Source organism: Silurus aristotelis, assembly GCF_946808225.1.
Source record: "Silurus aristotelis genome assembly, chromosome: 2".
NCBI classification, from domain to species: Eukaryota; Metazoa; Chordata; class Actinopteri; order Siluriformes; family Siluridae; genus Silurus; species Silurus aristotelis.
In genome coordinates this window covers 1,218,606-1,229,849 of record NC_139575.1, presented here as the reverse complement: position 1 = coordinate 1,229,849, position 11,244 = coordinate 1,218,606, and the positions used below count along the sequence as shown (strand labels likewise).

Below are 11,244 nucleotides of genomic sequence, written 5' to 3'. Positions count from 1 at the left end.
GAGCTGTGCTGTAGTCTTTCATCATATAACAGGAGCTGAAATGTTCTCAAATAAAAGATTTCTCCTGATTTAAACAGTGTCCTGTGGTGAGTCTTCACCACCTCATGACTTGAAGAGGGTTAATTAGGAGGAAGTCATATGATTAAACGTGAGGATCTGAAAGCATTTGGACCATCCGGTTCTTTCCACACTAACGTCTGTGGCAGACTAGTCATTCCCGTATCAGTGGCGCTCTAGTGCAGAGTTTCGAGACAAGTCATTCTTATCACTGCTATGCAGATGACACTCAACTAATCTTTTCTTTCCCTCCATCAGATACCACAGCTTCCACTCGGATATCAGCATGATTGACAGACATATCTTCATGAATGAGTGCTCACCTACTAAAAGTCAACCCCAGAAAAAGAGAACTGCTGGTCATTCCAGGTGAATTATCTCCAGGTCAAGATCTCCAAATAACACTTCATGACTCTCTGCTCTCCCCTTCAGCCACTGCTCATAACCTTGTGGTAACTATGGACAATGAACTGTCTTTCTTCCCACATGTCACTAATGTTGCTTGTTCCTGTCGATATCTTCTCTACAACATGCAAAGGATTCGACCAGTTCTCTCCACACAGGCTGCCCAGGTTCTTGTTCAGTCTCTTGTGATTTTGAGACTGGACTACTGCAGCTCTCTGCTGGCAGATCTTCCCCTGAACACTATTTGTTCAAATGATCCAAAACGCAGCTGCACGGCTTGTGTTCAATCTGCCCAAGTTCTCCCACACCACACCACTGCTGCTCCTCCACTGGCTTCCAGTAGCTGCACGTATCAGATTCAAAACACTGATGTTTGCCTACAAAGCCAAAAATGGACCAGCACCATCTTACCTCAGTGACCTCATCACATCTCGCACTGCACCACGCTGTCTGAGATCCTCCAGCACTGCTCGACTGGTACCACCTTCTCTCAGAATGAGAGGTAAGTACACTTCAAGGCTCTTCTCTGTTCTGGCACCGAGGTGGTGGAATGAACTTCTCCTAGATATCTGTACAGCAGAGTCCCTGATTATCTTCAACCACTGATTGAAGACCTTCATCTTCCTGAAATACTTACATTTCCACTTTCCAAGTTTGCAGAATTCAAGAGTTATATTTATAGGAAGTTTGTAATCTGGTGTACAGTGTAGATTTATTCATTACTACAGACTCACAGCACTTAAGTACGTCGCTCTGGATAAAGGATTGAGTTCTGATTATGTATATTTTGCAGTGTGTGTGTGTGTGTGTGTGTGTGTGTGTGTGTGTGTGTGTGTGTGTATTTCTGTGCATGCAGTTTATATTACTATATGTTTTTAGACACTAATAAATTAGATTTAGGGACATTAGAATAAAATAGTGCTCAGTGAAGAAAAGAGCAGCTCACTGGTTAAAGCTCTGGGTTGCTGTTTAGAAGGTCGGAGCCCCTGAGCAAGGCCCTTAACCCGCCGTGCTCCAGGGGGAGATGCATCATGTCTGGCCCTGCACTCTGACCCCCAGTTTCCTCACATTACTGATATATTTGTTTATTTTGCTGTAAAGTACATGTGATTAATATAAAGCACATTTTATTATATTCTTTTTAAATGAATTGTTTCTCCTCTCAGAAATACAGATCATGTGTAATTTACAAATAGACATGAATAAACACATTTATATTAATACTGATGTTTATTTTCTTGGAGTAGTAAGTTTTTTAGACTGTGTGTGTGTGGTTGAGATGCTGATAATGTTTAACTGATTAAACACATAAATTGGTAAAACACAAGAGTTGAACGAGTGGATGAAAGTTGTGTGGAGTTCAAATGGGACGTTTGTGTCTCTGACAGAAGAACTTGTGTAAGAAGGAGAACAGGAGAGAAGATGTGATTAGACTCCCTCACCCCCACACTCACACATGGAGGTGGAAGTTTCATGGTTTGAGGTTGTTTAGGATCAGTGAAGATTCCGGAAAGTGAAAGGAATCCTGATCCAACATGTCTCCATTCCACACTTCATCATCATGCAGTTCCGTCTGGACTGCGGCTCATTGGAAGCGACTTCACCGTACAACAAGATGATGATCTGAAGAGCACGTCTGAGTTCTGTACGTGTTATTTAGAGAGTAAACAGACGTCTGGAGTGATATTTATCATGGAACCACCTGCCCAGAAGTGTCCGGATGCTGAGAGTGTGTGAAGCTGATCTTCATGCTGATGCAGAATAAAGTCTGTATATTTATAGATTTGATTGGTCAAAGTCAGTCTTCAGAAGTTTGTTGCTTAGAAACAAAAGGAACATTAATGTGTCTCTAAAACACTATTAAACACTCGGGGTATTTAGAATAACGCGTGCGTGTTTCTGTAAAACAAAACAATAAAGAACTACATCAGCGCCATGTTGGATCGGGTTAACCGGGTGGCACTGCATTACCCAGAATGCCGTGTCGCGTGTTTCCCGACAGGCTGTGCGCAGTTTGAATAAGTGCGCGAGGCCGCGGTGAGCGTGAGCAGTGCTACAGTGGGAGCGGAAGCTGAGAGTTGAAACCGGTCCCTGGTGTGTTCTTATAAACACGAGTGGAGTTTATTCTCGGTAGGTGACATTTACACTTCATGTGCTTTAGCTGCGCGCGAGCTAACCCGCGCGGTGTTTTGCTAGCACGCTAGTCAGTCAGGAGTCTCCACAGGAGCATCACGTGATCAACAAACACCGCGTTAATATTATAAACACATACAAATAGCGCTTTAATATCACTTATTCAAGTCTTTTATTCATATATATGTTACACTCGGTTTGTTTTATTTATTTTATAGAATCAAAACACCGGTGTAAAGTATTACAGGAGCGATAGCGGGGATTTGATCTGTTTTTTATGACTAGAAAGAATGTGATATATTGAGATAGCAACCAGAAATACTCAGATAAGTCATTCTTGCTGGTCGCTTTATTTAGGACACATCACAGCAGCCAAACATACACACATTAAGTGTTATCCCTGGTGAGCCCAGATAGCTCTTCTTCACAAGCTTTTAACAGTGCCAAGATATTACATTACTGCCACCTGCTGGACATACATAGCTAGATCTCACTATAAAACATTCCCCCCACACTTTCTTCTTCAAAAATAGGCAGTACATTTTTCACCTTCAATAACCATTTAAAAAAATACAGTGCACTCCCCATTACCAATTCAACAATAATGTTCAGAAGTTTTCAACACATTTTAAATCACAAAGTCCTTAAGGTGTGTGGGTACCTTCCGTTCTCTTACAGACCGTCGTAAACCCACAGAGGGTACAGTTTCAGATTCAGTTATTTCTGTCCTGGTATTACTTTAGGTGTTTTAGGAGTACTTGACCATTCTGGTAGTGTGGGTTGTACCATTTCCAGTTAATTTTTCTCAGGAGTAGAACAGGAGATGGAACCTACTGGGTGATGTTACCATTTTAGCCTCAGTATCCATAGACACAACATCCTCACACCACTGACCCTCTCTGATTGGTTGAAAGTCAGTTATTTCCTTTTGTTGGCGACTAAACAATTGATCTACATGACGTCGCACTACCTGCTCATTTCCCAAAGTTACCTGATAGGATACAGGTCCTGTAATGTCCTGAATTACTCCTTCTACCCATTTTGAGCCATATCCAAAATTTCTGGTATACACAGGAGCTCCAATTTGGAAATGTCGGGGTTTCACATGTTGATCATGATACTCTTTCTGAACTTCTTGTTTCATTTCCATTTTCCTGGTGAAGTCGGGATGTAGTTTGTCTAATGTGCAACACAATTTCCTTCCCATCAACATTTCAGCAGGCGACAGTCCAGTTGTAGACTGGGGTGTGATCCGATAGTTAAACAAAGCTCTGTGTAACTTGGTCTTCAGTGTAGTGCCAGAACTTTTTTCCATCATATCTTTAAAAGTTTGAACTGCTCGTTCTGCCAAACCATTAGATGAAGGGTGATATAGTGCAGAAGTGACATGATTTATTCCATTATTAGACATGAACTCCTTGCTTGCTTCAAGTCTCCACGGTGCTCATCAGGGATAAACACACACCATTCACCTTCACTGTTGATTTCTGTAAAGCTGCTTTGAGACAATGTCTGTTGTGAAAAGCGCTATACAAATAAACTTCACTTGACTTGACTTCACTCACAAAACACTGGGCATTATCAGACACTATCATTTCCGGAATCCCATGTGCACTGAAACTTTTCCGTAAACACTCCAATGTATTAACTGTGGTTGCTGTAGTTACCGGATAGGCATCAGTTAAAATTAAGAACACTTTACCCAGAAATGGACCTGCGTAATCCATATGAATTCTCCTCCAGGGTTGTCTGGGCCACTCCCATGGGTGAAGCGGTGCCCTCACAGGGGCTTTCCTCTGTTCTTGACATACTGTACAATCTCTTACTCGAGTCTCAATATCGGCATCCAGTTTCAGCCACCATAGATAACTCCTGGCCAACCCGTTCATTTTTCTCTTATTTTCCTTAAACGTTCTTGTACTGGAATAACAACACGGGTTTCCCACAGCACACATCCATCCTGAACACTGAGCTCTTGCTGTTTTTGCTTAGAAGGTATAAATTCAGCAGAAGTATTGTGATCAGGGCAGCCTTTAAGCACATACTCACGCACTCTTGATAAAACAGGATCTTTATTAGTCCAGTGCCTAATTTGCTCTGCTGTATTTAAGGGGGCCATTACACTATCCAGCATCAGTACCTGTTCTTCCTCTGGTTCCTCTTTAGATTGTTGTAACGCAGGAAGACGACTGAGGGCATCTGCATTTCCATGATCTCTCCCAGCTCTATAAGAAATCACATACTCATATGCTCCCGACATTATTGCTCACCTCATAATTGGTTGAGATGCCATTTGAGGTACAGGCTTTAATTCATTTAGTAAACTGAGTAAAGGTAAAGGTTTTTTTTTTAACTCCAAACACAACAGCCAATCCTTCTTTTTCTAGCTGTGAGTAGTTTTTCTCGGCTGTTGTAAGGGTCCTGGACACAAATCCAATGGGTCTTTCAGTTCCATTTTTTCCAGTTCAGTTTCTTTCATACGATGTGCTAACACAGCTCCCACACCGTACGCTGAAGCATCACAAGAAAGGTTTAGTTCTTTTCTTTCATCATAATGAACTAACACACGGTTAGACTGTAACAATTCTTTCGATTTCTGGAAAGCTCTTTCTTGCTCTTCTTTCCAACCCCAACGCACATCCTTCCTCAAAAGCTTATGCAAAGGATCCAGAAGAGTAGAAAGGTTTGGAAGAAATCTGTTATAAAAGTTCAACAAACACAAGTATGCTTTCAGCTCCGTCACTGATGTTGGCCTTGGTGCATCCTTTACAGCTTGCACCTTTTCTGGAACAGGATGAATACCTGTGGCATCAACCGTATATCCCAAGAACTCCACTTCTTCTTCCATGAACTTACATTTACCTCTTTTCAGCCTCAGTCCATACTCCAATGTCCTCAGATGTTCCTGATCATTGCTTCCTGTTAACAGAATGTCATCTAAGTACACCATTACTTTTGGAATATCCTTAAGAATTCCCCTTCATAGTTCTCTGAAAAATTGCTGGACTGGAACTCAGTCCAAAAGGTAATCTTGTGTAAGTGAATAAACCTTTGAGTATTCATTGTAACATACTTCTTAGAAGTTTCATCCAACAGCATCTGCTAATATGCATGACTCGTGTCTAGTTCAGTGTACTTGTCACCTCCAGACAGAACTGTAAACATATCTCCTATCCGAGGAATAGGATACTGCTTCAGTGATGATTCCCGGTTAACAGTCACTCTGTCAATCTCCACAAAGTCTCAAGGATCCATCTGGCTTCAACACCGGCACGATAGGAGATGCCCACTTTTTCACAGGTTCAATTATTTTCTCTATAATTAAACTATCAAGTTCAGCTTCAACTTTTTGTCTCATGGCAAAAGGCAATAAACGTGGTTCAAAAAAATGTGGCTTTGCACCACTGGCTACGTGAATCGTTGCTGTGGCTCCAATTAATGTCCCAAGTTTCTCTTTAAAAACAATTTCATGCTTCTGTAAAATGTCTTGCATTTTACTCACCCATTTCTAATTCTGCCAGCCATGATCTTCCCAACAGATTAGGACCAGATCTTGCCACGACCACCACTGAAAGCTCTAACTACTCTATTATACTTCACTTGATCTTTACTGGTTCCTAGAACATTCACTGATTGACCTGTATTAGTCTTTAAATGGAGAGAACTTGGTTTCAATTCAGGCATTTTTCTCTTAACTTGAAGAGTTGAACTCCTCTAATGTTTTACAGCAAATTGTTGTGTAGTTTGTACTGAATTTAATTCCATTACATCACAAGTTACTGTGCTCCATTTATAAACTCCCTTAATGTACATTTCACACAACAGCAGTGTAATTGCCTGTTCCATAACTAGTGAACAGTGAAACATTTGGGACATATTTTTTTACTCACGATATCAGTGGACAAAGTCAAACACAAGTAATATAACAACTTTGTCTTCAATCTCACACCAGACTTCAGCTTTCGCTATTCGCGCTTGAGCTTTCACTACTCACGCTTCAGCTTTCGCTATTGATTTAGTGGTGGCGTCTCCTAGATCACAGGGATCAGGAGGGTAATGATCCTCCCCTGGTAACAGTTCAGAGTGTGTAAACACTCACCAATGATCACATTTAATTATTTTTGCAGAAGAAGAATGAAATGTCTAAAAACAGAGGAGTATGTGCAGCGGATATCATGTGTACAGGACGCCGTTGTTCTTCACGGCGAGCTGGAGGTGAGACGAGGATGTGATGAACGCTATACCGTATATTGGTTCATGCTCAGAAAACTCCTAAAATCCCACAATGCAATGTGTGTGTGACCATCTGTATTTCTGAACCCTGCCGTTCCTACAGAAACACATAAAGCAGGGGCTCGGGGCGTTCGGCCGCACGGCGTGCGATCGCATTATCCGGGCCTGTAACCAGCGTCTGGCCGGAGGAGCTCCAGACCCTGAGCTTCAGGAGCATCTGGTGGATCTAGTGGAACTCGCCGCACACGGATACGGAGCCGTCCCTGAATCCGGATCGCGGGGCTCCTCGCTCTATCTGGAGAAGATCATCTTCCACATCCTCCAGAAGCTGGTCGCGCAGCAGGCTCACGGTCCTGCAGGGCGTCTCGCAGAGTTCATGTATCTCAGACTGCAGGGCGTGTCTTCACAGGTACCTACAAGGCCACGCCCCTAAAAAAGTGTGCTCATTTATGAGCTTCATTATCTAAAACATTTGTGGTTGCAGGTCGAAGACTTCGGTGTTGTCGCGAGGAACTGTTTCGCCGTATTGTGGAACGGGTCGAGCGGCGCTCAGGCTTTGCGCCTCTCACCCAGACAGCAACTAGCCGGTCAGCTGCAGGCTCTCCGTTTCCGTCTGCTGGAGACGACGTGCTCCGCCTCGTGTAAAGTCCCGGCGTTTGTGGAGGAGGCCGTGAGCGAGTACGAGCGTGCATGTGGAGGCCTGTCTCAGGACGACGCTGGCTTTATTCTCTCCGAGTTCCGGACGCGTTTCTTCGGCGCAGACGTGGGGCGTGACTGCGCTCTGACTCCGCCCCCGCTGGGGTTGAGGTGCGAGGCGGTGGTGAAGGTGTGTAAGCCTCTGTGTAAGAACCGACTGTGGGACGAAGCGGTGCGGCTGGTGGACGGAGCGACGGAGTGTGTGCGGGAGGGGGAGGGGCTGCGCTCGGCGCTGGAGTTAACCGCTCGGGCACCGCGTCTGCATCGAGACCTCGGCTCAGGAGCCGCATGCAGTGAGACGTTCACGGACTGCGCTCGCATCCTCAGAGCATTGGAGGTTCGGGTGGGCACTTTAAATGTTGGTACTATGACTGGTAAAGGGAGAGAGGTAGCTGATATGATGGAGAAGAGAAAGGTAGATATGTTGTGTGTTCAGGAGACCAAGTGGAAAGGGAGTAAGAGCAGGAACATTGGAGGTGGGTTTAAACTGTTCTATCATGGTGTGGATGGAAAGAGAAATGGTGTAGGGGTGATTCTGAAGGAAGAGTACAGTAAGAGTGTAGTGGAGGTGAAGAGAGTTTCTGATAGGGTGATGAACGTGAAGCTGGAAGTTGAAGGGATGATGATAAATGTCATCAGTGCTTATGCTCCACAAGTGGGTTGTGAGATGGAGGAGAAGGAACGATTCTGGAGTGAGTTAGATGAAGTGGTGGATGGTGTACCTAGGAAAGAACGATTGGTGATTGGTGCAGACTTTAATGGGCATGTAGGTGAAGGGAACAGAGGTGATGAGGAGGTGATGGGTAGGTATGGTCTTAAGGAGAGGAATGTGGAAGGGCAGATGGTGGTAGATTTTGCTAAAAGGAAGGAAATGGCAGTGGTGAACACGTATTTTAAGAAGAAGGAGGATCATAGGGTGACGTATAAGAGTGGAGGAAGGTGCACACAGGTGGATTATGTTCTATGTAGGAGATGCAACCTGAAGGAGATTGGTGACTGTAAGGTGTTGGCAGGGGACAGTGTAGATGGACAGCATCGGTTGGTGGTCTGTAGGATGGTTTTGGAGGTGAAGAAGAAGAGGAGGAGTGTACAGACTGAAAGAAGAATAAGATGGTGGAAACTGAAGGATGAAGACTGTAGTTTGAGATTCAGGGAAGAGGTCAGAAAGGAGCTCGGTGGTGGTGAAGAGGTGCTGGATGATTGGGAAACTACTGCAGAAGTTATAAGGGAGACAGTTAGAAAGGTACTTGGTGTGACATCTGGAAATAGAAAGGAAGATAAAGAGACGTGGTGGTGGAATGAGAAAAGTAGGCAGGAGAACAAGGAGATGCAGGGGCAGGTAAAGAGGGATGTGGCGAAAGCCAAGGAAAAGGCAAATGAGGAGCTGTAGGAGAAGTTGGACACTAAGGAAGGAGAAAAGTATTTGTACTGATTGGCCAGGCAGAGCAATCGAGCTGGGAAGGATGTGCTGCAAGTTAGAGCAATAAAGGATGGAGATGGAAATGTGTTGGCTAGTGAGGAGTGTGTGTATACAGAGGAATAAAGTTGATCAGTCACACCATGAAGTTATGGGAAAGAGTAGTGGAAGCCAGGCTGAGAGAAGAGGTGACCATCTGTGAGCAACAGTATGGTTTCATGCCGAGGAAGAGCACCACAGACGCATTATTTGCTTTGAGAATGTTGATGGAAAAGTATAGAGAAGATCAGAAGGAGCTGCATTGTGTGTTTGTGGATTTAACACTTCATGACTCTCTGCTCTCCCCTTCAGCCACTGCTTGTAACCTTGGGGTAACTATGGACAATAAACTGTCTTTCTTCCAACATGTCGCTAATGTTTCTCGTTCCTGTCGATTTCTTCTCTACAACATGCGAAGGATTCGACCGTTTCTCTCCACACAGGCTGCCCAGGTTCTTGTTCAGTCTCTTGTGATTTGCGACTACTGCAGCTCTCTGCTGGCAGATCTTCCCCTGAACGCTATTCATCCACTGCAAATGATCCAAAACGCAGCTGCACGGCTTGTGTTCAATCTGCCCAAGTTCTCCCACACCACCCCACTGCTGCTCCTCCACTGGCTTCCAGTAGCTGCACGTATCAGATTCAAAACACTGATGTTTGCCTACAAGGCCAAAAATGGACCAGCACCATCTTACCCCAGAGACCTCATCACATCACATTCGAGTTATATTTTATTTCACGTTTGGAATCTTGTGTACCAGTGTAGATTTATCCATTACTAGAGACTCAAAGCACTTTTGTACGTCGCTCTGGATAAGGGCGTCTGCTAAATGCCGCAAATGTAAATTTGGAGAAAGCGTACAACAGGGTGGCGAGAGGAGTTGTGGTGTAACATCTGGTGGGTGTCATGTAGACTTCATGTCTCAGGCATCCCTTTTTAACCCTTGACATCTGCTTTTCAATCAAAGGATGAGCACCACGGCTTACACTTTTATTGAGAGTTTGTATACCACAGTGTCATACCTCCACCCCGGACGACACAAAGCAGGACAAACCCTGATCCCTCCAGCTTCAAAGCAGCATTCAACTGATAACACAAGCCACTCTCCATACCCTACACTGTACACACATGCATACATACACCACCCTGAAACCCAAATAACCCCCTGGCCTCTCTGGTTGAATTCACAGGGACCCTCAAACCATAAAACAATTCACTCTTGGAAATCCGCCTCAGTACGTCTGTTTGTGACACACACATATACAGACACACACACCAAAAGGGAGCATTCTTTTATTAATTAACTAATAAATAGAATGTCCCACTTCACACGACACAAACATACATCTTGTTTGTATCTTCTCCTATAAATAAAGCAAGTGTTTACTTCTACCTCAATAATAGTTACACTCTAAAGGTTTAGTAATATACCTCTGTTTTAATGTCTCTTCTTTTTGATTTCAAAGTTGATTTAAAATGATCTTCTCTTTATTCTTTCTCTCCTAACAGGGATGCATTGTATACACCAGAATCTAATGTTGTATTAACATAAGTTATAGCTTAAATACTGGTCCTGGTACAGTGTACATCTGTTTTAACGCTGTCTTTTCTGTTAAGGCTTGATGTCGAAGTCGACATAAAATTATCTTCTCTTTATTTTCCTAACAAGGGGCATTTTATATACCTGAATATAACAATGTATTAACAGTTATACCTTAAATACCGGTATGTTAATAGTATGTTAAATGTGAACTGGTATGTAATGTACCTCTGTTTAATGCTGTCCTTACTTTCCATGTCTAATATCAAAACAATCACCAAAATGATCTGTTCCTTATTTTGTAAACAATGGTGCATTTTATTTGATCATGAAATGTACCATACTGTCTTAATACACTTGGGATAAAACTTTAAGTTCTCCAAAGCAAGTATAAGCTGGAAACCACACCCACAAACACAAGGGGGGTTTTTCCCTCCAAAATCTCAGGCCATAGCATTGGCCATTCCCCCAAAGATGGGTGGGGTTCAGGACCTTTAAAACATCTTGAACCCAACTAATCATGCAGTCAGCCAGGTCAACTCGCTCGCTCGAGGGAAGGGCCCGAGGGCCCAGGGGACCAAAGGCCCAGAGGGTCATGCGTTCGGAACAGCTTGGAAACGAGTCTCTCTTCCTTCAAGATCTTCCGGCAAGCTTTGCTTTCAAGAACAACTGCTCTGATCTTCAGGAGAACCTGGAAGAACATCTGACTCCATCCTAACTGAC

General features: G+C 43.7%; 1 protein-coding gene across 1 annotated transcript; it reads left to right on the top strand.

The window, feature by feature from the left end:
• Positions 1-2,509: 2,509 nt before the first annotated feature.
• On the top strand, positions 2,510-10,604 carry LOC310737243 (uncharacterized protein; the record flags this gene model as incomplete). The annotated part of the gene is made up of 5 exons (XM_083561458.1): positions 2,510-2,592; positions 6,723-6,810; positions 6,932-7,237; positions 7,313-8,863; positions 10,599-10,604. The coding sequence occupies exons 2-5, from the start codon at positions 6,730-6,732 to the stop codon at positions 10,602-10,604; spliced, it is 1,944 nt and encodes a 647-aa protein (XP_083417584.1). The 5' UTR covers positions 2,510-2,592; positions 6,723-6,729.
• Between the last annotated feature and the right edge of the window lie 640 nt (positions 10,605-11,244).